We start from the raw sequence: 25,463 nt of genomic DNA on the forward strand, positions 1-25,463 counted from the left end.
TGTATGTTTGTCAATATTAGACAAAGATAAGACAAGTAAACAAAATGCAGTTTCTAAATGAAGGTGTTTATGATTAAGGGAAAAGAAATCCAAACCTATATGGCCCTGTCTAAAAAAAGTGATTGCCCCCTAAATCTAATAACTGGCTGGGCCACCCTTAGCAGCAACAACTGCAATCAAGCATTTGTGATAACTGGCAATGAGTCTTTTACTGTGCAGGAATTTTGGCCCACTCATCTTTGCAGAATTGTTGTAATTCAGCCACATTGGAGGGTTTTCAAGCATGAACCGCCTTTTTGTTTTGGTAGACAGCAGAATTCATGGTTCCATTTACCACACAGAATGTCTTTTTTCAGTTTGCAGACTTATTTGAATCACCTTCAATATAAGACATTGTTCAGAACGGCTTTAATGCTCGGCCGAACGACGGGTCTGCCATCCGCACTGCCGAGCCACTGGCTTGCCCGAAAATAAGGATTTTTAAACTAAACTATCATCGGAAGTTTTGAAATTAATGTGATTGCTAAACACAGCGGATTAATGGTCAACCTTTAATCTGCTTAGTTTTTATTTCCCATTTTGAGCAGAGGTAAATAATCAAATGACTGAGACCAAACTGAACCACTAGGTCTTGTAATCAATTACATTTTCTGTCTCCAATCCAGCTGGGCTTAAAGGAGGGGGGTGGGGCAAAAGAAAAAAAAACATAAAATCATTTTATATCACTGCAGGATACAGACAGACCCCGCTGGCATCCTTTACACCCACCTTTCCGTCATCTTATCGCTGAATTTAAATGTATGTTGTTCGGAAAACATTGAGGTTGCTGACCTCTACTCCCTCGCTCCCTTCATTCTCTCCCCTCGCTTTTCTTATGTGATTTATTACTGGCCGTCCTGCTGGGTACATTGCATCCTGCTCAGCAGATAGACAGTGTAACTGAGTCATGCTGCAGCAGTTTTGTCAGGGTAACAAAACATTTGCACTGGGACTGTGAACTTACATCCCCAAGGTGACCTCCAGGGACATCCTGTTGGGCTACTCAAGGTGACAGCTGAGCACTTGAAGCACACTGAGCAGAAAGGGAATGTGCTGCAGTAAAATGAAGGAGGGCATCACACGGATGAGATTCATTCATCTTAATAAAGAGGACCATCAAAGTGATGTGGCTGCAGAGCTCCTAGTTAGACAGAGGAAGAAAGGCAGGGAGACAGAGAGAGGAGGGAAGAGAAGCAGACAGGGCTATGGGTAAGGCTTTCCAGCTGTAAACACAATGTTCTTTCCCCGGCATCATTCCCCTGAATAGAACAGTACCTACCTGTTGGCAGCATACTGGCAGAAAAGCTCGTTTTGCTGAAGTGCTGCAAAGCACATTTTAATTTGACACCCCAAATGCTTGGTAGCACAATTATTCTTTTAAGTGAAAATCTGTCACACTTTCATAAAAATAAACGTGTTTTGCTACTCCACATCAGTGGCTGACATACAGTAGCACAGCAGCGATTCAAAGAAGAGTCGAATCACAAAGGCTGTTACATTCCTGTTTTAAACACCCACGTCTGTGGGGTCTTTCCCATAAGATATCTTCTGGCATACAGGGAATGATGCATTTTATGCTGCCAGCAGTGTGTCTGTAATAAATACCGGGTATTTATCTCAAGCAGGGAACAAACTGGGAAAATTGCATTGCCTACAGATGCTACGGCTACACTCAAGTTCATCATAAAATAGAAAGGCAAAGACGTCACTTATTGATTGACAAGTAATCTCCTGTAAAAACAAAAGCAGAGTGACAGCTTGAGTGGTTTTCCTTACAAGAGTGATAGCATGCAGAGAAAAGTGTACCGCATCACCTCCTACCTCTTCATGCAACCAGCTGCTTCCCCCTCCTGCAATATTTAAGACTGATCTGCTGACAAAAAAGCTCCAAATATCTCTATATTTTCATGTAGACGGGCTCTTTTTTCGTAGGCTTGTTTGTGTTTTGACAGAAATCTGGTCGTTTAGCCCCGTAGAGGATTATGCCTAATATTCCAAAAGCTGTCTTGTGTGTCTACATGACCAATTTAAAACCAAATTAATTTTGGTTGATGGCCCTTTTTTCAGGGGCTTTTATTTGATGGGGCAATGTAGAGTAGATGGAAAAGTGGGAAGAGGGGGTGATTTACATTTGAGCCCAGACTACTGCAGTGAGGACCACGGCGTTCAGTGCGGGGAGAAAAGAGCGTGAAGTAGATTAAAAAATTAAATTTGACATCTTTCATTTTGAATGTGTTCTATTTAAACTGTAATAATAGCGTTCGGGTCTGGCTTGGAAATGGGTGATCTACAACATTCATATTGTGCATATTACTTTGTGCACGTGGGGTTGTGATAAAATCATTGTGCATGCATGTCACGGTAAGTAGAGTTAGTACAGTTGGTCTTACACTGGGATTTTTTACACAGGTTTTATTGCATTTTCTAATGCACACTTAAAGGTCACTAATGAGGTTACACTGTCTTTACAAGAGAAGCCCACCGACTGTGACTAACATTTTCAGAACCACTTTACTGTACACAATAAAAAGAAAAACTTGGTGGCAGCAGGATATTATCTTTTTTATTTCATGCAGCCTTCATGATAAAATCTTGTGCTTCTGCTGTCATGGTTAAAAACAAAGTACACAGGATTTAAGTATGCGGGCATTTATAAAAAAAAGTATGTAAATCCTACAAGGTCCTAAAATTAAATGAATACAACTTCAGATGAACAACAATGCATGACACATTACAGTGTGTCATTATTTAATATTATCTATCAGATACACCCTATGCATCATCTGGAAGAACTACACTTTGCAGCAATATCTTGAAGTAATCATTTTCTGTATGACTTCATCAGTAGCTCATATTGGTGTGAAGGAATCCAGGTGCATTCTTCTTTACTGTATTGGTTCAGTTCATTGAGGTTTGCAGGGATATACACATCTCCACTTTGTCTGTTCAAAGGACATTGTTCCAGAAGTCTTGTGGTTTTGTTCAGTTGCAACTTTGCAAATCTAAGTCACGCTCTCGTGTTCTTTTTAGAGGGAAGAGGCTTGTTCCAAGTAAGCCGTACTTATTTAGTCTTTTTATAATCGTCTAACTGTCATGAGCGTTAATGTTTAACATGCTAACTGAGGCCTATAGAGTCTGAGATGTAGCTCTTGGGTTGCACAGTCTTGGGTTTTCTCTTTACATCTTTACAATACAAAGTGTCTTGTACAGCATGACTTACATTGTGATTTGGTGATATATAAAAAAAACAAATGTAAATGAACTGGATGCTATTTGAACCTTAAGCCTCAGGCTGCATAGTCAGATGGCTGATTGCATGTTTCCTGTTGTTGATTGATCTCCCTTTATAGGACAAACCATTTATAACCATTCAATACAGTTTGTAGCTGGGGAAGTGAAAGATGAATGGATGGATATTTTTGGTAGACCCTAAATTTTACCATTTTTTCAGAGTCATGTTTCATTTGCATAAACATATGCATATGTTCTTTAGCTGGCACATGGGGAAAAATAGCCGCTCCTGTTTCTGTTGTAATTTGGACAAAACAGGCACAAAGTTCTCTGAAGTGGATGAATCATGATACCAAAAAAGAAAATGATAATAAATCCAGATTTCAGAAGAGCTGTAGAGAAACGTTACTCAAATGACACCCACATTCCAGATGTGCCAGTTTGTGTTGTTTACTATCTTGCATGATACATGCAGTATGCCAACAAAAAGAAATATTGAAAAAGGAGAGAAAAGAAGGTTCAGGGGGGTTGAAGTTATGTGAAGAAGCTTGCCTGATCATTTTATGAAACCTTTATTCTTATAAAAAGAGACTGCAAACAAACAGAAACCTGTTTAGAAACAAACTGTTTTTTTTATATGTGGAATAAAAGCAACTCTGTTACAGAGGATTGATCATTTTAAAATCTGAAGCAGATAACAGTCAGCCCATCGGCCGGCTAAGATGAGGTGCAGGCTGCAGAGGTCACACTTCTGTCTTGCTCCATACTTACAGATTTATTTTTATTTATTTATTTTTTATCTTTCAAACTCTTCAGTCTTCAGCCTTAAGTGACAGCAGTGCTCCCTCTGGAGCCACAAAGGGCTTTGGAAAGTTTTTATTTCCACATAATGCAGTAGTGCTTTCAAAGACCTGTAACCAGACTTTGATGTGTAAAATCAGCGGCTATCTCCTCCAAGCTTACGGCACTTTCATCTGCCGCACAGAAATAGAAGAGTTAAATAAAACAAACTACAAACACCATGTGTCACTAGACCCATAAAGACTGATGCTCATCACAGGGAGCGCTATATACTATAGTATTTTATCTCTATCGCAGTCAACAATCACATGTTTATCAGGTGAAGACAGTTTAATGAGAGTGCAGTTATCGCTGCTGTGTGCAGCTGCATGCATGGACAGCATTTGTAATATCCCGGGCTTTTAGGGAAGTGGCATGAGCAGCACCAGCGACACGGCATTAAAACAAAAACCAATCTTTGGGATCAGTGCCGTGGAAAAGACAGTTTGAGACTTCTGAAAGTGGGGCAGAACAGTCCGTTTGTTTGACAGGAAGAAGAAAGACGCTGTAATGCGATTCCATGCAACAGCTATTCTATCACAGAGCTGGCCTCGTGCCTCTTTGCTTCACTTGTATCCTTTAGCAATTTTCACTTCTCATCGACGCAGATGAATCTTTGCTGGGCCTTCAACCCGATCGTCCTAGTGCAGATTGTTCCTCTGTGGAAATATCACAGGAGGCCAACAGCTGGCTGCAGTTCATTTTTTGTCACCTCACTTTTTCAGCCACATCATTATTGAACAAGTCTGTTCAAGTTCAGAGGAGATTTCAGACTGTAGCACTTAAACAGATGGCAGTCCTCTAGGCCTTTTCTGCAGAAACAAAAGACTGACAGAGTTAAACCTAAATGTAATATCTTTTTCCTGCAGTTGTCTTTGTGCAATCAGTTGTTTCCCTGTGCATAAGTTGGTTCTCCAGCCAAGAATGAGGCGTATTTAGAGCAGTGGAAATCTGTGTGTTTTTGTGCATCTCCTTCGGTATGTTCTTCCTTAAAGATTTGATATTAGTGTGAAACTAAAGCGGATATTCACACAATGACCCAGAGCATAAACTATCATGTGTGGCATACAGAGACCCGCATGCAATGGCACATAATCTTCCACAGCATTAAGAGTTAGACATACAGCCTATCCTGTAGAGTTATCACCATGGAAACTGGACAGAAGTGAAAAGCCTATACTACGGTGGATGGAGCAATGGCATGACAACATCCTAGGCCCTACTCTGTGACATACACAATATGGAAAAACTTTATCTGCCAGCCTCTCAGAAATGCAAATCACTGGCCGTCTTTCCACTTTAGCATCCTTTATTTTACTTCAACCTCAGCACTACAGTCTACGCAGATCAACCTGAGCTCTCAGAAGGGGTCAGTCAGGTATTTAAAAAGGGTGAGAGCGGTAAGAGTAATAACAATTCATAAAATATTCTTCAGAAATCCTGTTAAGCTCAATATATCAAACGCTAATGATTATTACCTTGTTCAGACTTTGAGCTCTCATGGTTGAATGCTTCAAGAAAGTCAGCTTTCACAGTATATGCTTAAATCACCGCAGCAACATTTTCTTGGTAACCACTGACTAACAAAAAAATCCATGTCTTATCAAACCAGCTGTCTATTTTGTGCTACTGTACTGGCTGCCCAAAATCTAAGAGCTTCTTTTCCTCTGCCCTTCTGTACTTTTGAAAAATATATATACTAAAGCCACTACAGGGATTTAGATTGGCAATGGATGAAATGACTGTGGAGGCCCATTGTTTTGGTTACAGCCCTCAACTTGACTTTGCCACCTTTGGTAGTGTATGTGTGCAGCAAACATTTTGTCAAACATCCAAATAACAGTTTAGGCTCTAAGTGAAGCTAAAGCATTTTGACAGCGTGCCACCAGTAATACAGTGGAATATGCATAATTTAGAAACCTATGAGTAATAACGCTATGTTTACAAGAGCCTCCGCCACAGAGGCCTAGACACAGGTAGGAGACAGCCAGGCAACCATCCGCTGCTAGGGAAATATGAGCATTCCTCACCTGGTTGCGAGTGATTACTGGAAGCTAGCTGTACAATCAATTGCTAAAGCAGGCCTAAAGACTGGTCATGGACACCTCTCCACCCGTCCACCCCGCTAATACCAGTCGCTGCTGAAAAACGATTTCCACTTCTCGTTTGCGATGCACTTTTTCAAGTTTCACTGTGGTTAGTTAGCAAGTTTTTGCAGAAAGGCCGGTGTCATCCATGCAAAATTCAAGCGTCCAGGGGAACTTGCTAGCGATCAAAGCAATCACAAGGAGGTTTTTGGTGCAGCACCCTCTTTGCTAATCATTGCACACACAGCCAGTAACCTCTGGCAGCCCCTTGCACACAGTTTTGGGAATAGTCTAAGTTGCTTGGAAAGAAAGCGGCTGGCATTCTTCCGAGCTCCTTAGACTAGCATGACCTGGATGCCTGAGATCCTACACAGACTGTTTTGAGAATACATGGCAGGGGGTCCCCAGCCATTCTCCAGCCCTGTGTGATTAGGCTTTTGAAAGTGCGCCACCTGTAATATAGTAAAATGTGGATTATTTAGAAACCTAGCCTGTTGACACTAGCTAACATAAATATACCATTTTATATAACATTTTAGCTAGCTAGAGGCATCTTGCTAAAATTTAGGACCTCAGTTTCATGTTATGATATGTTTGGCTGACAGTTTTTGCATGCAGTTAATGTGGTTTTCATAGCATTTTTTTTTTTTTTTTTTTGCTGTTTCCACTGACTCCTGGCCAGGAAATGTCATGTAATTGAATTTGGCGGCATGTTTCCTTGATTGACAGGCATTCATGCCTCCTGCTTAGCCATGGTGGTTGCTAGCTGTATTCCTCCCATATCCCACAATAATTTTCCAAATTCTGGCAATCTGAAAACCAGCCTGAAAAAGGATCCCTCTATCATATAGTGATTTCTGGCAAATATAAAATGTGCCTACGGTCATTTGTTTAAACAATCAGAATCTTCAAATGCAGAACTTCCAGCATGCGGCTCATTTTCTAAATATAGTCCAGGAGAAAAATGTAACAGGAACAGTTTGCTCGAGACTAATTACTTGCCTTATGGTATTTGTCAGTATTTTCCATAATTAGCGGATAGCTTGTTAGCTCGTCTGCTTCATGCTGTTGTGTCTCCCTGACGATTCTAACATAAACTGGAAAGAAGAGTCAAGGAGAACAGAGTATCATTGCAGAGGAAAAAAAGCCACCAGGAGGATTATAGAAGTATTTTTTTGCTTTTAGTTAGTCTGATGTAGGCCCCAAACCAAGGCTGAGTTTAGGTTTATACCGATCCCCCTTTTTAATCCTTAACCCCAACCCCTATCCTCTCTGCATGCATTTAACTCTAATCCCCAAATTAACCTCGAGCCCAAACCTTCACTTATCCTTTTTACAGAAGTTACGGCTGAACTCTGTGGCTTGTTACTAAATGCAGTCGCTTAATTGGACTATCGGTGTAAGACGTGAGCAAATTACCATATCTCTTATGTCCTGCAGTTCTTGCATATCAGCAGATTCCCATAGAGTTAAGATGTTTTAAATAAGCGGAAGGCAGGACTTAACTGTACACACTGTATCTGTGCAATCTTTCAATCAAACAAAATTTGGCCCAGCTTCTCTCCAGCAGCCATCCGCACAGTCAGTAAGCATTCAGTCTGAACCAAGGTGACTGTAATATTGCCATTGAATACACTAGTCTTTTATATCTTTCTTTAACTTACTAAATAATCTGTGCTTTGCAGCATTAGCTCTGCTTTTCACCTGGCCAAGGCAAGGCTGATAAACTATAGATCCATCAGACAATGAAATAGCTCGGCTGTGCCACACTGAATCCTCTTTCTTTAAGAATTACTGACTGTATGCATCCTGACAAACTTCTTTTTCTTTTGTTGATATAGAGCTTTTTCTAATTTTAGTTACCTCCCTCGCTTGTTTTGTTATTTCTCCAAGATATATCTTATATATGAAGATGGACTTACCTTAGAAAACTGGCATCACATTTTAAGTGAATATTTGCAAATGTTACTTTCTGATACAGAGTAACGTTAGCAGTGTTCACCATGCACTCTTGATTGCACTAACTGATGGAACAGCAGCTCCTATAAATCAGGGGTTCTGTTTTCACCCAGTCCAGACATGACCGCAGTGTCCTAATGCTTTACTTTGTTAACCAGCTACGCTGCTACAGTAGGTGCTAAATTCCTCCGTCTGCACTTTGATGTCTGGAAGAACTTGTAGAGATTTATGACAAAAACATATGAAAGTAGACCAAATCAATCAAACTCCCATCATCAAGACCAACTTCCCCATGCATCCATTCTCCAGAAAAAAAAAGAAGAAAATAATTATTGAAAGTAATCATAGATGTTTTACATTCGTTTTAACTGATGAGTAAGCCTATTGCATTTGCTTTAATTATCACCAGACTGCATTAAAATTTTAGAGACCTGTCTAGCTGAATTAAGTCCAAAGCAATTAAAAGAAATTAGTATATATACCCCAGCAAATCCAACTTGGTCTCTATATTATTTCAAATGAAATAATACCAGCTCTGACTTGTGGCAATTATACATACAAAAAACAAAACAAAACAGCAGTTGGAGTTTCTTGTTGCAAATGATATCCATTAGAGGGTCTGGCATGCTAACAAGGTTTACTTTAGGCCTTTGTTCAAATGGTGAGAAAACCCTCTGCTGTGATTTTTCTTTCCCTCTCACAGCAGTGTATAGCCTTTAATACATGTTACAGGATAAAAGCAGAGTTTATCCTTACTGCATGTGTGATATCAGCTACATAAATTAAATATGAATCTTTAGCAATATTTTATTACACTATATGATGCATCGCAGTTTCAAGTAAAGAGATGTGACCTTAGAAGTGAAATTATTATTTTTTTTATTATTATCATTTTAGAACTGGGGTTTTTTAATGGCTGTTTTGACAAGCAGCATCAGTACATACTGAATGTGTGTGCTTGAAAGAGTGTGTGTGTGTGTGTGTGTGTGTGGATGTGTGCGAATGTGCACTTAGGAAAGTGTGTGGGAGTGTAAAGAGAGAGAAAAACAGTCAACGGGGGAGAATGAACCAAACAGTGTAGCACACATCCCTGCTTAGTGCATGCCTCTCGATGAATATGGATTCATCTATGCATCTACATTTTCTTGGCTTCCATATTCAGGTTACTTATATCTACATATATCAGAAAAGAGTACGTAGTGACTCATAAATTGTCCCTCCAGTAAATAACAGTAAATCTCAGCAGGCATTGCCAACATTGATGAGCAGAAAATGGGATGAGCAGCATTAGGAGGAGATAAATCCCCACATCTGAAGGATTATGGTTATTTTGACAAATGCAAAATGCTTTTCAAATAGAAATGTAATTACATGGTCAATATTAAAGTCAGCAGAAGATGATCTTTCTGGAATTCTAGCACACGCAGTATCAAATTGTAAAACTATTAGTTGCCTTTCAGATGGAGGTCAACGTCTGCTCTCCTTATTGCTACTAAAGCCCTATATGGAGGGTGCTAACCGCCTGCTATCTTGTTCAATATATGTTACATGATTTATGAAATGAAACGTTCTCCAAGGACAATTTAGCCTCTGTCCCTTGTATGCACATTTCTGACCTTCATAACAACGCATTTCCGCTGCTGTACCGTATGTCCTGCTTAATTAAGCTTACAGACTACTTGTTATCAGCTTCATGTCGGCAATGCTCATCCTAAAATTATTTTCCAGTTCATCCACGGTAAGCAACAATCAGAGAAGGGGAGTCTTATGGCCATTAGGATGCCATTCAGCAGCCTTGGGTGTGCAGCCTAATAGACAGCAATGATAATAGAGGCTTGTCTGTGCTCTCTCACCGCAGCGTTGACCACTGAGTGAATTATCCAGCTGACAGAGAGCAGCAGCACAGCTCGGGCGGCGGATGTTGTTAATATGCCAATGAGAGCTCATGCCTCCCGTGCCAGTCTGAGGCATGCTGGCATGGTGCAGCTGCCTATCACGCAAATGGGAATTATTTAGCTGCAGCTTGACCTACATTCAGAGCAGTGCAAAAGGGGGACCACCTATGCGAATGTTTTCATTAGCATCACAAAGCTAATCGCTCGGGAATTAGAATTAATTGCTGTGTACTGTTCAGATCACTGGCCTCTTTAGCATCTGCTGCAAAGTGTTTTCGAGTGGGTCAGCAGAGCGCTCTACTGGAGAACTGTGACATTTGTAATGCAACACCAAAATCACGAGAAAGTCTGAAGTTACACTGAAAGTTTATGATGCTAGGAGGCTGCTTAGAGTCAGGACAACGCTTTGAGAAAATGAAGCTCCTGGCTATAGACAGCTAGCTTAGATGAGCATGAAGACTTGCATAAGGGGGAAGTCTTTAAAGCCCACTGATTAGCATGTTATAGCTTGTTTTGTCCATACAAAAATCAAATGTTACACACTGTTTCCAGTCTTGGGATTAACTTTAACTTAGAAATTTAGTAGACAAAATCCTCTGAATCTTCTTAAAGAGTTTCTTTGCATTTACTAGTTTGATTTTTTTTTTACTAGCTATTATTATTATCATCATTATTATTATTTTTACCATCCTGTGGCACTTGTTCGCTTCACGCCTGTATTAAAAGCCAAGACATGCATGTTAATTTTGTTTTGTTCATTTTTCCTGTTTTCAGCGCCTCGAGGCATTGTAAAACCTACACAGGTTTTTGTGTTTTTATTTTCTCTTTTGAGCACATTGAGTAGACTTATAATGAAATGCGCTATATAAATAAAGTTTTCATTGCCATTGTCAATTTATTATATTTATTTTCATCATATCACGTAAGTAGTCAGAGGGCAAAAATAACCAAAGAAATGAATATTAGATGCATATATTTATTCTACTTTGCAAGACACATATTCATTGCACGAGACAACAAAAGGCAGTTACAGGCACTATTAGCCAAGCAAAATTTAGTTACAAACAACAACATCCATATAACATAACAAAAGACGGAATGGCAACAATGTACATGTAACGCAAGTTCAATGTTCATTGTGAGAGCAATTGCTACACAAAACATATATAATTAGTAAGAAGACAATTCACAGACACATGTGAATGTACTGGTAATGTTTGAGATCAGCTGCTATACATAATACATTTAATTTGTAAGGACTAGAGTGCCAAAAAAATTCTAAAAGCTTTTTAGATTTTGACAATTCTGGTAATCTAGATTAAACTGACCATGTAGGAGGAGTTGTGGAACAGACATACATACACTAGGATTATCATAGTAATATTATTATTATCATTGTATATTTTGCTGTCCCACATATAGTAGATTTGACCTTAAACACCATGGATTATAGCGAGGAACAGAAAGTCTTCTATCTGAATCGAAGTGGTAAAGCAAAAAGGGCTTTTTTAAATCAACTACATTCATAATACCTTATTCCCAAGAACCATATTCCTGATGTTTCTTTGAAAACTGTAGCTATTCCAAATATTTTGGCATCTGTGTAATCCACTCTACATTTCATTAGCAAGACAGTGCTAACTTTACAAAAGCACTAGATGTCACACAGACAACTTAATACCACACACAGAGCAGGTCTTGGGAGAAAACGGCCGCAGGAGCTGGTAGTGAATAATTTTTCATATTGCTTGAGGTGAGGATTTTAGTACTCATGTTTTGCTGAGGGCACACACAAACTGTAGAAAAACCACACCCTGTAGTCATTTATTTCCCCCAACTTTTTGTTTAGGTAATTTCTCCGTGTTTTGTTTTTTCTTACTTTGTCGTTTATTTTTTTTCCTCGTTTCTGTCTCATCCAAAAATTTCATTTTCTCTCTTATCTGAAGCGTTAACCACTGCTCTTTTTTGTGTTATCAACACTCAATACCCAGTACACAACGCCACACAACTAAACTGAAAGAAAAGAAAATAACCTAAGAAAAAAAGGCATTATTGTTTATTCTAATAGCTGTCACCACTTCAAGCCCAGAGCAATTCCCACAATAGTTGAGAAGATAATTTCTTAACACTTTAAACTCTAGAGGTTTTCAGTGATAAACAATGAATCATAGCTGAGAGGAAGATGTGGGGGAAAAAATAGAAAATAAATACGGGATGTAATAACCCGAGGTATAAATGTACCTCCGTACAATATAAACAGCAAAGAGTACCTGAATTAAAGGTGTAGTTTAGGTAACGGCCTCTGCGGAGGACACTTGTCGTGTTCGCTTCTCCTGAAATTCACTTCAGGGTAAATAGGTCAAGCTGCAGTTTAAACAGTTAACATAAAGTGAAGACAAGATCAGGCTGATGCCAGATGTCCGCTCTATTACCTTGGCCGGTAGCCAGTGACTCACTGAATAACAGCGTTCACTTGTCAGGAGGAAAGAGAGCTATTCTTAGATGCCTATTGTAATCAAGACATTTGAATTCATTTGATACTTTTCTGCTTTCGTAGAGCACAGCTAGATTGGAAGGGACTTTAGGAGCCGTTAAAGTTGAGGAAAGGTGACGATCATTCCTCAGGCGAAATCCAGCTATATGCAGCGTTCAGCTCTGTTGGCAAATGTCCAAGCAGAGGTAGCCAATGACTCACCTCTGTAAGAGCTCCAACTATAACAGCCAGCGTTTCCCCAATATTCCTGATTAAACCTGAATGCTAAGTCAGCTTAGATGGCCAAAAAGGGTTTTACTCTTTTCCTCTGTGTAAAGACATGAAACTGATCCTGTTTTAGATCAGCGCTTCGGAGATATTAAAGATGGCCAGTGAAGAGCAGGGAGAGGGCTCTGTGCTCTGTGGAAATGGAGCCCGATGTTCCGCTGACCTCACAAATGTTCTGTTTAAACACAAAACAGCATTTATCCCAATTTTAATGACCGCCAGCTGCAGCAGCTTCATCAGACCTATGAAGGGAGATGACATTAAGTTAAGTGACTTTGTTTTGACATTTTGTATTTGAGTTATTATTGGACGCTATTATCCACAGAAGCTGACAATGGGTGAAAGAAAAGCTGTTGTCTTTAACAAAAACAGCAGAAGAGAAAAAAAATCAGCTGGTTAATTCAAAGTGGCGTTAGACAACTTCCCCCGCACTGCTCCCCCACACGCCGCTGTCATAAAGTGACTGAAAACAGAGGCAGGTTTTTTTGTTTTTTCCTTTGATGTAGTAGAAGTTATGTCAACTGAATATCAAGTCTTCCAGCTTCCTCTATTGAATGAATGGCTGTATGAGATTCACATTTTCAGGTTTTTCCACTTTCCCTCTTTGTCTTAGTTGCCTTCCTTTTTTCGTTGCATGTTAAATTCAAATGTTACTGCAGTTGGTCTGATGCCTACCATTTTAGCAACATGGAGAAAGCTATTGTTAGCTACTGGGAAACAAAGCAGTACCTCTTCTGCTTTGGCAATTAAACCTTCTTGTTTCTGGGAGACTTTTTACCAAGCAGCAGGGACAGTTGCTCAGTGAAAATTCTGTTTAGGCCTCAGTTACACCAGCCTAGAGTCTGTTTGACGTCCCCCTGGAACCGTGATTGTCACAGTCACCCATAGTTTGCATGACTTTGACTTGACTGCAAGCATTTGCTAATTAACCAGGGAGCAGTAGTGAAACAACACAAATCGAAAAAGGAAAATATTTTCTTTCAAAGTAAAAGTCTTACTGCTGAAACCAACAGGATTTTCAGTTTCACTATAGCTTTGTGAGCAGGTAAGTATTTGCAGACAGGCCTTTTTCTTTTAGTGTTGCATGGTATAACTCTTTGTGACTACAGTAAGCAACTTAATGCAACCGCTTGTCAATCAGTTGGGGAATACATATTTCACCAGCTGATGAAGGTGTCACTGCACCACTGTGGCTTTAGCAGCTGATTTCACAGTGCCTGCCAGTAGCCTCCAACAACCACTCACAGTCACGGAAAACTTATATTTTCCTAGCAAATGGTGGTTTCTGAAACAGTTGCCAAATGGTCTCCAGGCTTGTGTGACTGAAGCCTTCTGTAGCCTGTTAAAACCCAGATTGCATTACGCTGTAGCCATTCACTCTGCAGTCAACATTTATTTCATAACGACAAGTTAAAGCTAAACTGCCCATTTAGACGTCAGTACATTGTACACAGATAGTGACCTTTGAGTTAGAGGACAGCTGTTTGCGTGGCTCACAGCATGGTTAGTCATTTCACCTGTTTTGTTCAGACTGAAATATCTCAGCAGGATTTCCTGATTTCTTTCCGGTTTTGAACAGTCTGTACGATACTGGATAGTAGACATTAATTTTCCCAAAATACAGATTGGAAAATCTTTGGTGACCCCTCTAAACTTTAATTGCACCATTAGGTCAGATTATCAGTTTGCTATTTCATTGCTTTATGGCCAGGTACATGTAATAGTACTCCAATAACCTCTGTATAGTGCCAAGTAATACATGTTAACTAACATGATAAACTAAACAGATAAACAGTGAGTTTTAATCCTGCAAAACCCCAGAGAGGGTAATCAAATACACACATGCCAAGGAGGTTTGTAGCATTAATGTAGCATTTTTTCATTTTAGCTCACAACCATGAGCACAAATGATTACATATTTGTCACTTTGATCACTAACAATCGTTAGTGATAAGCTTTCAGTTTCACAGATTTTATTCAAAGTGGACATCCTGCATTGAATTTCTCTTGCTTCACCGCTGCCTGAGAGTATATGCCCTAATGTTTTGCATTGTTTTAACACATGGCGCTTTATGGGCTCGTGCAGCCGCTTAGTCTTGTTGAGGAGTTCATATGAGAGGGTGCCAAAATATAGGGTAGAGTGAAAGATATTCAGTAAAAATCATTAGGGTGATTCATACTGTAAGTGCGAAATCCAAGCTTCCACTACTTGACGTGTCACATCTCACTACTTCACTCACTGTTTCAGTGAAAACTATTCTCAATGATGAGTGTTTAACAGTTACAAACGGTTCTGCTGAGCTTAACTCTGCAGTGTCTGTAGAACGCCCACTATAAGGATTCATAGATGAACTGTATAGCATGGTAATGTGTGGCTTTATTTCTACTTTTTACAAGACGAAAGCCGTAGCTATTCCTGATGGTCATTGAAAAAATACTGTGGAGGGGCTTTAATAGAAAAAAACGGAGCCCATGAAATGGAAATCATAGCCGGATTTCTTGGCATTTCATCCCACGAATAGAAACTTAGTGAGTGCACTTTATATAAGCTGTAGTAGGTGACAGTGTGAGTGAAGTGCTGGAAAAGGCTGCAAATGATTAAAGTGTTTGAGGAGGTGGCAATAAACAACAGGGAAAAGGTTCAAATGCAGCGTGGTTGTTTTGAAATTGTTGTGGGTTTGTTGTAATGTATGTGTTTATTCTAATATGCCTATGTGTTTTATGATGGGTGGCATATAATTACCTATGTCTATGGTTTTCACTGAGGCATCTCCGCACTTGCTGTACCACGCTGCACCCTCTGGTCAAGCAGAAAAATGAATCTGACTTTGGCGCCATTTGAATGATCACTAAATTTTATATCCCGCCCACAAAGATGCAACTTTAAACCTCTGTATAAAGATTGACTTGTAAACTCATACACAAATTTAGACTGGAGACAGTGAATAAATAATTCTATCGGTATGACAAAAGAGGAGTCTCTCTCAATGCTTAGGTTTGCATTTTTCTTTTAACTATTTGCATTTCCCATTGAACGTCACAAATCCTTCACAAGCCCCAAACTGTTTAAGAGGTCATAAGAAGCTTTCGGGGTGGCTGTGGTGCCTCGAAGGAGATAGAGCGGGCTCTCCGCTAATCGAAAGATCCCGAGGTCCTCAGTGTGCATGTCGAAGTGTCATTGGGCAAGATACTCAGCAGCCCTCAGAGTCTCATAGGTGTCCGTGAGAGAGCAGTGCATGAATGTGTGTGGAAATGGCTGAGTGTGGCTTGTAGTGTAAAGCACCGCGTAGCGAGAAAGACTGAAGAAGCATTTTGTAAATGGTGCCCATTTACCATTTCTCTTTCAGGTCTTTTTGTGATGTCTGAACTACTGATGCTGTTAACAATGATGAGACCTATATGATTATAGCACTATTCCTTTCTAAAGGTGTATTTATTTTGTAATTACAGATCTGTACAGGTCCCTGGTGGATAGGCGCGAAGGCCAAGAAAGCCTTTTATAGTCTCTGCAACTGCAGCTCAGTTTGTTTTATGGTACCTTTGGATTTCATGTGGAATTAACTGGTGAAGTTAAACACAGGAGGCAAGAAAGTGTTGTAGAGGCAAAGGTTGTGGGTGCTCTGCCAATTACTTCTGCAAAGAAGGAAAGGGCTATTGGTTTGACCAGCTAACCAGGAAAAATTTATATCCACTTCACTGCTTACGTGTTTGACTTTTACTATTGTAATAATTGGAGAAACAAGTTCACGGTGTAGCCTTTCCCCTTTGGCAGTCTGTACCGAGAACTCACAGATCCGGATCCCCTCGCATTTACCTCATTTTGCATTCAGAGCATTGTTGTTCATGAATTTTTTATCGAGTCCTCCGTGTAGTGTGCAAAGTTCAGCTGTTGAATTAGACAATGGAGTGTTTTCAACTAATCTTCCCATTAAAGTGGAGAACAAACCGAGTCGTATCGTTTCCGAAAAGGAAAACATAACCTTTAGAAAGCCATTATTTGAAATTTAAGGGTCTGAATGGTGACGGCACTCTGAATCTTGACCCAGCGAGATAAAGAGAAACCTATCTGAAAGCCATTTCTGCATCAAATCAGCTTTAAGCAAATCCTTTTGTGATCCAATAAAATAATCCAAGACAGCATATTTTACAATAGATGTGCTGCCCACAACTAAGATTACAGCGAACTGTGATTTTTCTCACAAGCACTTTGAATATATTCTCCATTCTTTATCCTACACGTGAGGAAAGATTACATTGTAATGACTGATAATGGGATTTTATTCCTGAGGATATTGTGAAAGTAAATGAAAAAAAATGGTGTTATGTATGTTTACATGAATCTAGGTTTAGAAGAAGTATTAAAGCTGAAAGTTGTTTTGCACGTGTTCTTTCTGTTGTTATGTGAATGTTTCTGTAGACTGAACAATCACATACAGTGGGGGAAATAATTATTGATATGAATATATACTGAATTATAATAAGAACCAAACAGTTGTCACCTTCTTAAGAAACTTCTTGCTGATGGTGTTGTGCAGGTCTATAATCTATAATCATTGACAGCTCTTTGGTCTTACCCATAATGGTGGAGTGGTTGGTGACGCTGTGTACAGCCATGCTTTATATAAATGATGTAAATATAATGAGTTGAGATCAAGAGTATCTGTAATTTATTGATTGATTGATTGTAATTGAAGTTTCATATGGGCCAATCTATCAGAAAATTTTGGTTGCATTGTCAGGAATCAAATACTTATTTCACTCATTGACATGATCGTTAAAATGAAAGTACCATAAAAATTATTTCTTTTGATCGTTTTTACACTTACAAATTCAGCAGGGGATCAAATAATTATTCCTCCCCACCGTGTGTGTATATATATATGAATATACATTAGGATATTAATATCAATATTGCACAGGCTCTGATGCAGCTTTATCTCGTTTAATTGACAGAATTCAGACCGCAGTAGCACGTAAAACGAAGAGGGGTCTTTGAATCAGCAAAGTGCTTGTAATGTAATAAGCACTCTCTTCTAAATGGAGCCTTGACTCCATTTAAAAGAGGGCAGAAAATATGTGTGCACTCTTGCTTAAGGCTTTCATCTTGCATATAAATCACTCCTGAAAGTGGGTGTTTGAGCGCCACAGATTTCAGGTCTTGGGGCGCATGCTGTATTACCGGCCAAGGCTGCATTAATGACAGAGCTGTGCCATGGCAGCATGAAGTAAATTAAGCCAATTCCAAATATTCTAAGGATTTTTTTTCTTGCTGTTTTAAACGCCTTACCCTTACATGTGCTTCTTCTTTCCCTCTACTTTCTGTTTCTGTCTAGGTACCGCGGCAGCTGAGTGCTCTGACATTGTACAGGTGTGAGCAGTCGGTTCTGGATTACTGCCATACCCACCTGTCGCTGCACCTCAATGTGGGCATGGAGCCCTCCACTCAGGCGCAGGGAGGTCCAGGGCCAGCATTGTACCAACCCAGCCTAATGGCTGCCCTCCCCTCAAAGCCTGTGCTGCCTTGCCCCCAGACCCACTCCCACCACCACTGAGCTGTGCACACCACGAGGCTCTGTCTCCAAACGTCAGCTGCACACAATCACAGAACTGCTCATACGAAATAAAAGGCTGTGTGGGAGGAAGCTGGGACTGGTAAAGAAGCAAAGGAGACAATTAATTTACTGCAGAGCATCCTGGAACCAGGGTAATGAAAATGAAAATATTTCTCAGTGGAAATAAAGGGGTGCAGCAGTTTTGATTAGTGAGCTTCTGACCTATCTGACCCTCAATGTCCTCAATTAGCAAAGGAGGCTGAACTTCAGCATGACTTTCTGCATTCTGCTTTGCCTCTTGAGGAGTATTAAAGATAATAATTTCATGATTTGTTAATCTTATTAAACATATTTCCTTGACTTCTCATAACGTGGACACCCCTCTGCTGTGCAGGTAAAGTAATCAAAATGCAAAACGTTGTAAACAGAGCAGGGGGAAACAGCATGATAAGCAACTGAGTAGCTGAACAAACGAAAGCTCGGCCAAGCTGAAAGGGTTTCTACTGTTTTGGTTTCTTTTCTTTTTTCTGATCATGCTGTCAGCCAGAGGTCTCTCTCAAACTCAAGTCCCTGTAGCGTTTTTCATTTCGAGAAATGAGCCTCTCCAATGAAATTACCCAAGACAAGAGAAACAAGTCCGAAAATAGCGGACAGTAATTGTTTTATAAAATGTACAGCCCACACATCTTGCTGGCAGTCAGTTTAATTTACATGGTGACTTTTGAATTGCTTAATGATTTGTGATGTTGATCACGTTCTTATTCATTTGAGAAATAAACAGAGGAAAAATAAACACCAAGTACAGAGCTCGGTGCACTGGGACGTTCAGATGTTTACTTTTCATCCTTCATTTAAATCACTTATGTGGCTAATGGTTTTTGGTTTTTATAATGTGTTATTCAGCCAATTATCTGATTGTACACTTGCATATCTACACGTGTGCTTTTTACAAAATGCTACAATATAATATATGGCAAATAAACTGTGGTAAATGACCGGAAACAGTGTCATTCATCAAGTTCAGCGGTATCAACCCAAACAACTGTCTGCTGTACTTAGCCAGCTGTGTAGGTGGTTTAAACTGCAGAGCACAGAGCACAGCACAGGCAGGACTGTTTGATAATGATGTGTGTTTGGTTTTTGCCTTATTGATCAAGACCCTGATGGTAACTTCTCTTGCTTTTCTTCTTCTGTGACTGTGTGGTATCTGATGTGATACAGTAAACTCGACTCGCTGAACTCATACACTTCTAGGCTATATTGCTTTCAGGGAAGGAAACCGTGTACAGATCACCCAATTAATATCCTGAATATTGTTCAAAGCAGCAGTTCTATGTTCTTAACATAGACACAATTTACGATGAAATTGGTAAAAGGTTATTGTGATATAAAAGTATACATAAAGTTTTTCTGCTGGGAATTGACCGTTAGCTAAACCTGTCCAGTAAACAGCAAACATCAAATAATAGTTTATCTACAATAGCTATTTGCAGCAGTCCTGCCGAGCTTCAGATTTCTGCACATTTTGAACTGCTAACCTGCAAAATCAACACTCACCATTTAAGGAGATTATTAAGTATATGATGTAAATGTTAGCATGCCCAGCTTACAGCAATAAGCAGTTATAATACAGTTGTAATAGAATAGAATAATCCTTTAATTGTCCCACAAGGGGAAACAGTTTTACACACAGTTTTACCTCTGAGGCCAATGAAAATTAGTTGACTAAATTGTTTGGGGTTTAGCGTCCTACAACTACCAAGCTCACTACACAAGTCCCCAGAAGTTGGTCCTGAATACTGATTCAGCATATTGCAGAGTAATATTAGGAGCTCAGTCCTTTAATTAAATCTACGCTACACGCCTAGCTAACTATGCCAACCGGCAAAAGGAGTAACAGTAAACATTTAAATAAACACAGGAGGGGCCGCTTAATCGCATGCACGCTATATGGACAAAAGTATTGGGGAGACACGCCTCAATGTATTAATTCAGGTGTTTCCAGAATTTTATACAGGTGTATAAAATCAAGCACCTAGCTATGCGGGCTGCTTTTTAAAAAAAAACATTTGTGAAAGAATAGATTGTTCTGAAATGCTCACTGAACTCGAGCATGGAGCTGTGATTGGATGTTGCCATTGCAAAAAAGTCACTGTCCAAAAATTTCTGGCACAACTTCACCTGCTTCCAAGGTGCATTGAGAAGGACAAAGATCTGGTGGCGTGAAGACTCCAGCGACACTTGAAGCACTATAGAACAAATTTATTAGCTGACCAACGCGTTTCGGCTTGTGGCCTTCATCAGGGTCATCACAAAATACCAAACAGTTTGTGTTTAAATAAATAAAGAAATCCAAATGAACCAATCACACATAAACAAGCTGACCAGTCAGCATTTAAGGGGGTGGTACTAGCCAAGGCATTCTTATTACCGACACATAACATAGTGACATTTTGTCGCGTCCCGAGGCATCACATGGGAACCCAAAAGGTAACCTTCAACGTCCCTATGATACGTGCCCGATTGTGGATGGAATTCAATAGAATGACGCTCCTGGCGGTAACACACATTCCTGCCGTGTATTCGAGCCCTAGCCCCAATCCTACCTTATCCCTAACCATAACCATAACCTTAATCATATCAGATAGTGTTTTCCAAAGCGATTCATGATGAGAAAGTAAAATAAATGTACATGTGCAGATTGAATCCAAACAGTTCTCATGTTTCGTCCTGTTTCCGAACGCGTAACATATTGATGATTTGTCACAAAGTGTAATATGTTACACTTTGGGAGTGAGAACGTGTTGTACTGGCTGACTGGTTGGCTCTGGCTGAACTTTCAAAAAGATTTAAAAAAATTATCAACTCCATAATAAAAATTTGAACTAGTTAACAGCAATTATCATTACAATAAAAGGTTTTTGGTTTTTGTTTCTTTTAAAAAGGTCTTTGAAAATCTAATTAAAAATATAAAAACAAAATAGCATAATTGGCAGAAACTCATTAATAGACCTGCTTTCATACCTGTAGGAAATAAACTCTTTAAACAAAATATCCAGAATGCTTCATGGTGAGCTTTATTTTTTATTGGCATTGACGCATTTAAGCCCAGTCAAAGAGGTGATAACATTAACTTTATCAGGAAAAAGAGAGATCTACTTTAAGTTTTTATTATGGAATTAATAATTTTTTCAATTAATTTTTTTTAAGTTCCTGTGATTGCTATCTGTAACTTTTAACTTTTTCTGTGCACCTTTGAGAATGAACTACTTTTGGATATGTGGGGTGATTTCCCCTTTAAATTTGTAGTGGTTCAGTCCAGAGCCTATTTGGGCTGTGGTTCAACCAGTCAGCCAGTACCGCCCCCTTAAATGCTGATTGGTCAGCTTGTTTATGTGTGATTGGTTCACTTGGATTTCTTCCTTTATTTAAACACAAACTGTATTTTGTAATGACCCTGATGAGGGGCACAAACTGAAACGCGTTGGTCAGCTAATAAAGTTATTCCATAGTGCTTCAAGTGTCGCTGGAGCCACCAAAAAGTCACTTGTGTGAAATTTTTTCCTACCTATAGATTTCATAAGTGGTATTATTGCAGAGTTACAGAGTGAGGTTGCCAAGTGCTGAGCTGCATATTGCGTAAAAGTCTCCAACACTATGCTAACTCAATAACTGCAAAGTTACAAACCTCTGACATTAGCATCAGCATAAAAACTGTGTACCAGGAGCTTCATGATATAGCTGTTCATGGCCAAACAGCTCCTGTAGGTATAATGTGTACAAGGTAGCTCTGTCCATTTGTCCACATAGTGTATATGTAAATTTTGGTCTCCTGTTTTTGAGTTAAAGAAGAAAAATGCTTAAGTTTAAAGTATAATGTTGACTATGTTTGAACTGCATCTAAATTACATTTTAAGAAACTCATCAAAATATTATATACCTATTAAATTTTTACTAAAGTAGTTTGCTAGCAGCAGCTATGAAGATCTATTTATTTTAGCTGGCCAAGCCATTGCTTGCAGGGGCGTCTTGTGTGCATCCATGTGAAATTAAGAACCCAGTGAATGAAAAATAACAGCGATGATTTAACAGTAGATTAGCCCCTAAACTCTAATGCAACAGTAATGGATGGGGATAGGGCTTAGCAAACGGTCAATTGTTGAGAGGCTTTTTGCAATATTGATTTAAAAAAAATGTTTTTGAACATGTGACATCACAGATTAAATTGTACTGAGAAAATTATATTTATTATACATTTTGTTTTCTATGTGTTTGAATAGAAATGTCCAGGGATGTACAATATTCTGTCATTATCAATACTGTATCCATCTCCAGTCATGCATAAGCTGTACTCTGAATATTTTAACGCTGATTGTATAAAACAAGTCATCTGGCATCATGATGAACAAATGAATGACGCATTGATTGTGTACGGCGGCACACGTGTATGTCCGATTTTCAACAGTTCCTCAATAACAGACATTTTGACCATGCTCCGCCTGGTGTTCCTCTGTTAAAAAAAGAAAGAAAGAAAAAACAGGCAGTGCAGAAGATATATCTGCTTATGACAACACGCTCTGACACACGACAGATTCATGCTGCTTGAGGATTTACTGCTCTGTAGCCTCGCACACGGAACAGTTTAATGACACTGATAGACTGCGTATACTGCACTCGCTTCAAGTGTTCAGAAGAGCGTTGAGAGAATCAGGACAGTGAGGAGCAGTAGATGCAACACAATAGCATCAGACCTAAGCGTTTGCATGGATTTACACTAACAGGCTGATGACTCATCATACTTCAACCACCACTGACAACCACCTCTTGAGCAGCTCTGTCTCTACAACTTTACCCGCAAACTAGGAAGATAATTATCACACACTTCACGTCTTAAATCAACTGTGTGACTCACAGAAAGGGAAAAGAGCAATACAGGATATTTTAAAGTTTGGAGTGTGTAGAACTAGGAGGGCTGATAGATGATTTTTACAGGTCACAAGAAGATTTAGGCATGTGAAAAAAAAAAAAAAAATCTTTTTCTAATATAGAAATGTTGTCATCTGAAACCTTGAAACGATTAAACTTATATGAAAGTATTGACTGAAATAGGCTGAAAACAGAAACACTCAACTGTTCCCAATTTTGTGGATGCACACCGAAGCCAGAAGGCCACTAGAGAAAATCATTCTCTTTTAAAAGGACAATGCCGATGCTTTCACCGTACAGGAACAACCACGCGCTCCTTGCAGATGCTGACTGGCTTAATTTCTTGGAAATGAAAAGTGCCAAGGCGATGGTAACATTTTTGTTTTTGTTACTTACTTTTATCGGTTTGGACAACACGTGCGTCCTTCTGACAATCTGTTGGCACTTTCTTGAAAAGCAGGCACAAGCTATTTTCTCACCTCTTCTGAGCTGTCAGACTGAGGTAGACAATGTAACACTTTATAGTATATGGGCTTAAAATCCCTTCATCCCTCATCCTGTTCCATTGATTTCATCCAGCGATCATATTTCCGGGGGGTTCAGGATGTCGTCGAGGGAGATTTCCACATTTACAATTCTCATAAAAGCACACTAAAGTAAAGGGTAGAGAGAGTGTAAAAAGTTACGATAGCTTCTTCATTCAATCTATTTTTTATACTGGTTTTTAAAATCGCCCCAAATAGCTCTGTCGACTTGTTTACTCAGATGTTCTGAAATCAAATAAAATTGGGCCAGATGTTTTTGCTTTTGGCATATTCTAACCTAAATTCCTCTCGTGGATTCTGAGTGGTTGCTGCAACACAACAGATTAGAGAAAAATTTACCTTTTCAAACTGTAACAGATGCACGGATCATCTCGAAGTTGCACAGTCAAAAGCTATACATGCTTTTGTTTGTGACTGTTCTCCAGGTGTATTTCTCTTCAAACAGGGCTTTGTCTCACCCACAAGTTTAGGATATGTTTGAAGTATTGAAGGATTTGAGGTCAAACTGAAGTTTCTGTCTGTCTTCAGCCGCTTGCACGTTGCCCCGTCATTTAAGAATTGTGTTGCAACTGCTGGCGGGCAACACAGCTGTGAAAGCTCTTGATTTCCCCGGGGAGTTACATTGCTGCTACGCTCACAGTTTGAGGTTACCTTTACCATTTCAGAAGCCCAATATGACACTGGTATTTTTTTAACAAGATGCCAAATCACAAGGCAATTTGACTACGTTCCTGATACATTTTATGGTCAAAAGGTGTAGCCACTAATGCATCCAAGAACTAGCAGCATTGTTTGTCCCATTTTAAGTTGCTGAATACTAATTAAAAATCTTTGGTTTGCACATGCCTTGTAAAGGTAGCTGCCTTTTACCTTATCTATACAGGGAGTGCAGAATTATTAGACAAGTTGTATTTTTGAGGAATAATCTTATTATTGAACAACAACCATGTTCTCAATGAACCCAAAAAACTCATTAATATCAAAGCTGAATGTTTTTGGAAGTAGTTTTAGTTTGTTTTAGTTTTAGCTATTTTAGGGGGATATCTGTGTGTGCAGGTGACTATTACTGTGCATAATTATTAGGCAACTTAACAAAAACAAATATATACCCATTTCAATTACTTATTTTTACCAGTGAAACCAATATAACATCTCCACATTCACAAATATACATTTCTGACATTCAAAAACAAAACAAAAACAAATCAGCGACCAATATAGCCACCTTTCTTTGCAAGGACACTCAAAAGCCTGCCATCCATGGATTCTGTCAGTGTTTTGATCTGTTCACCATCAACATTGCGTGCAGCAGCAACCACAGCCTCCCAGACACTGTTCAGAGAGGTGTACTGTTTTCCCTCATTGTAAATCTCACATTTGATGATGGACCACAGGTTCTCAATGAGGTTCAGATCAGGTGAACAAGGAGGCCATGTCATTAGTTTTTCTTCTTTTATACCCTTTCTTGCCAGCCACGCTGTGGAGTACTTGGACGCGTGTGATGGAGCATTGTCCTGCATGAAAATCATGTTTTTCTTGAAGGATGCAGACTTCTTCCTGTACCACTGCTTGAAGAAGGTGTCTTCCAGAAACTGGCAGTAGGACTGGGAGTTGAGCTTGACTCCATC

General features: G+C 39.4%; 1 protein-coding gene across 2 annotated transcripts in view; it reads left to right on the plus strand.

The window, feature by feature from the left end:
* The window catches only part of LOC116313558 (leucine-rich repeat transmembrane neuronal protein 4), a 52,122-nt gene extending 33,650 nt beyond the window's left edge, over positions 1–18,472 (plus strand). The window contains exon 3 of one of the 2 annotated variants that reach the window (XM_031731301.2): positions 18,146–18,472. In XM_031731301.2, the coding sequence (XP_031587161.2) occupies positions 18,146–18,364 (219 nt within the window). In that variant the 3' untranslated portion in view covers positions 18,365–18,472. The remainder of the gene's footprint in view (positions 1–18,145) is intronic. The other variant, XM_039620534.1, reaches the window with a different exon arrangement.
* Positions 18,473–25,463: the final 6,991 nt, after the last annotated feature.

Source organism: Oreochromis aureus, linkage group 12 (assembly GCF_013358895.1).
Source record: "Oreochromis aureus strain Israel breed Guangdong linkage group 12, ZZ_aureus, whole genome shotgun sequence".
NCBI lineage: Eukaryota > Metazoa > Chordata > Actinopteri > Cichliformes > Cichlidae > Oreochromis > Oreochromis aureus.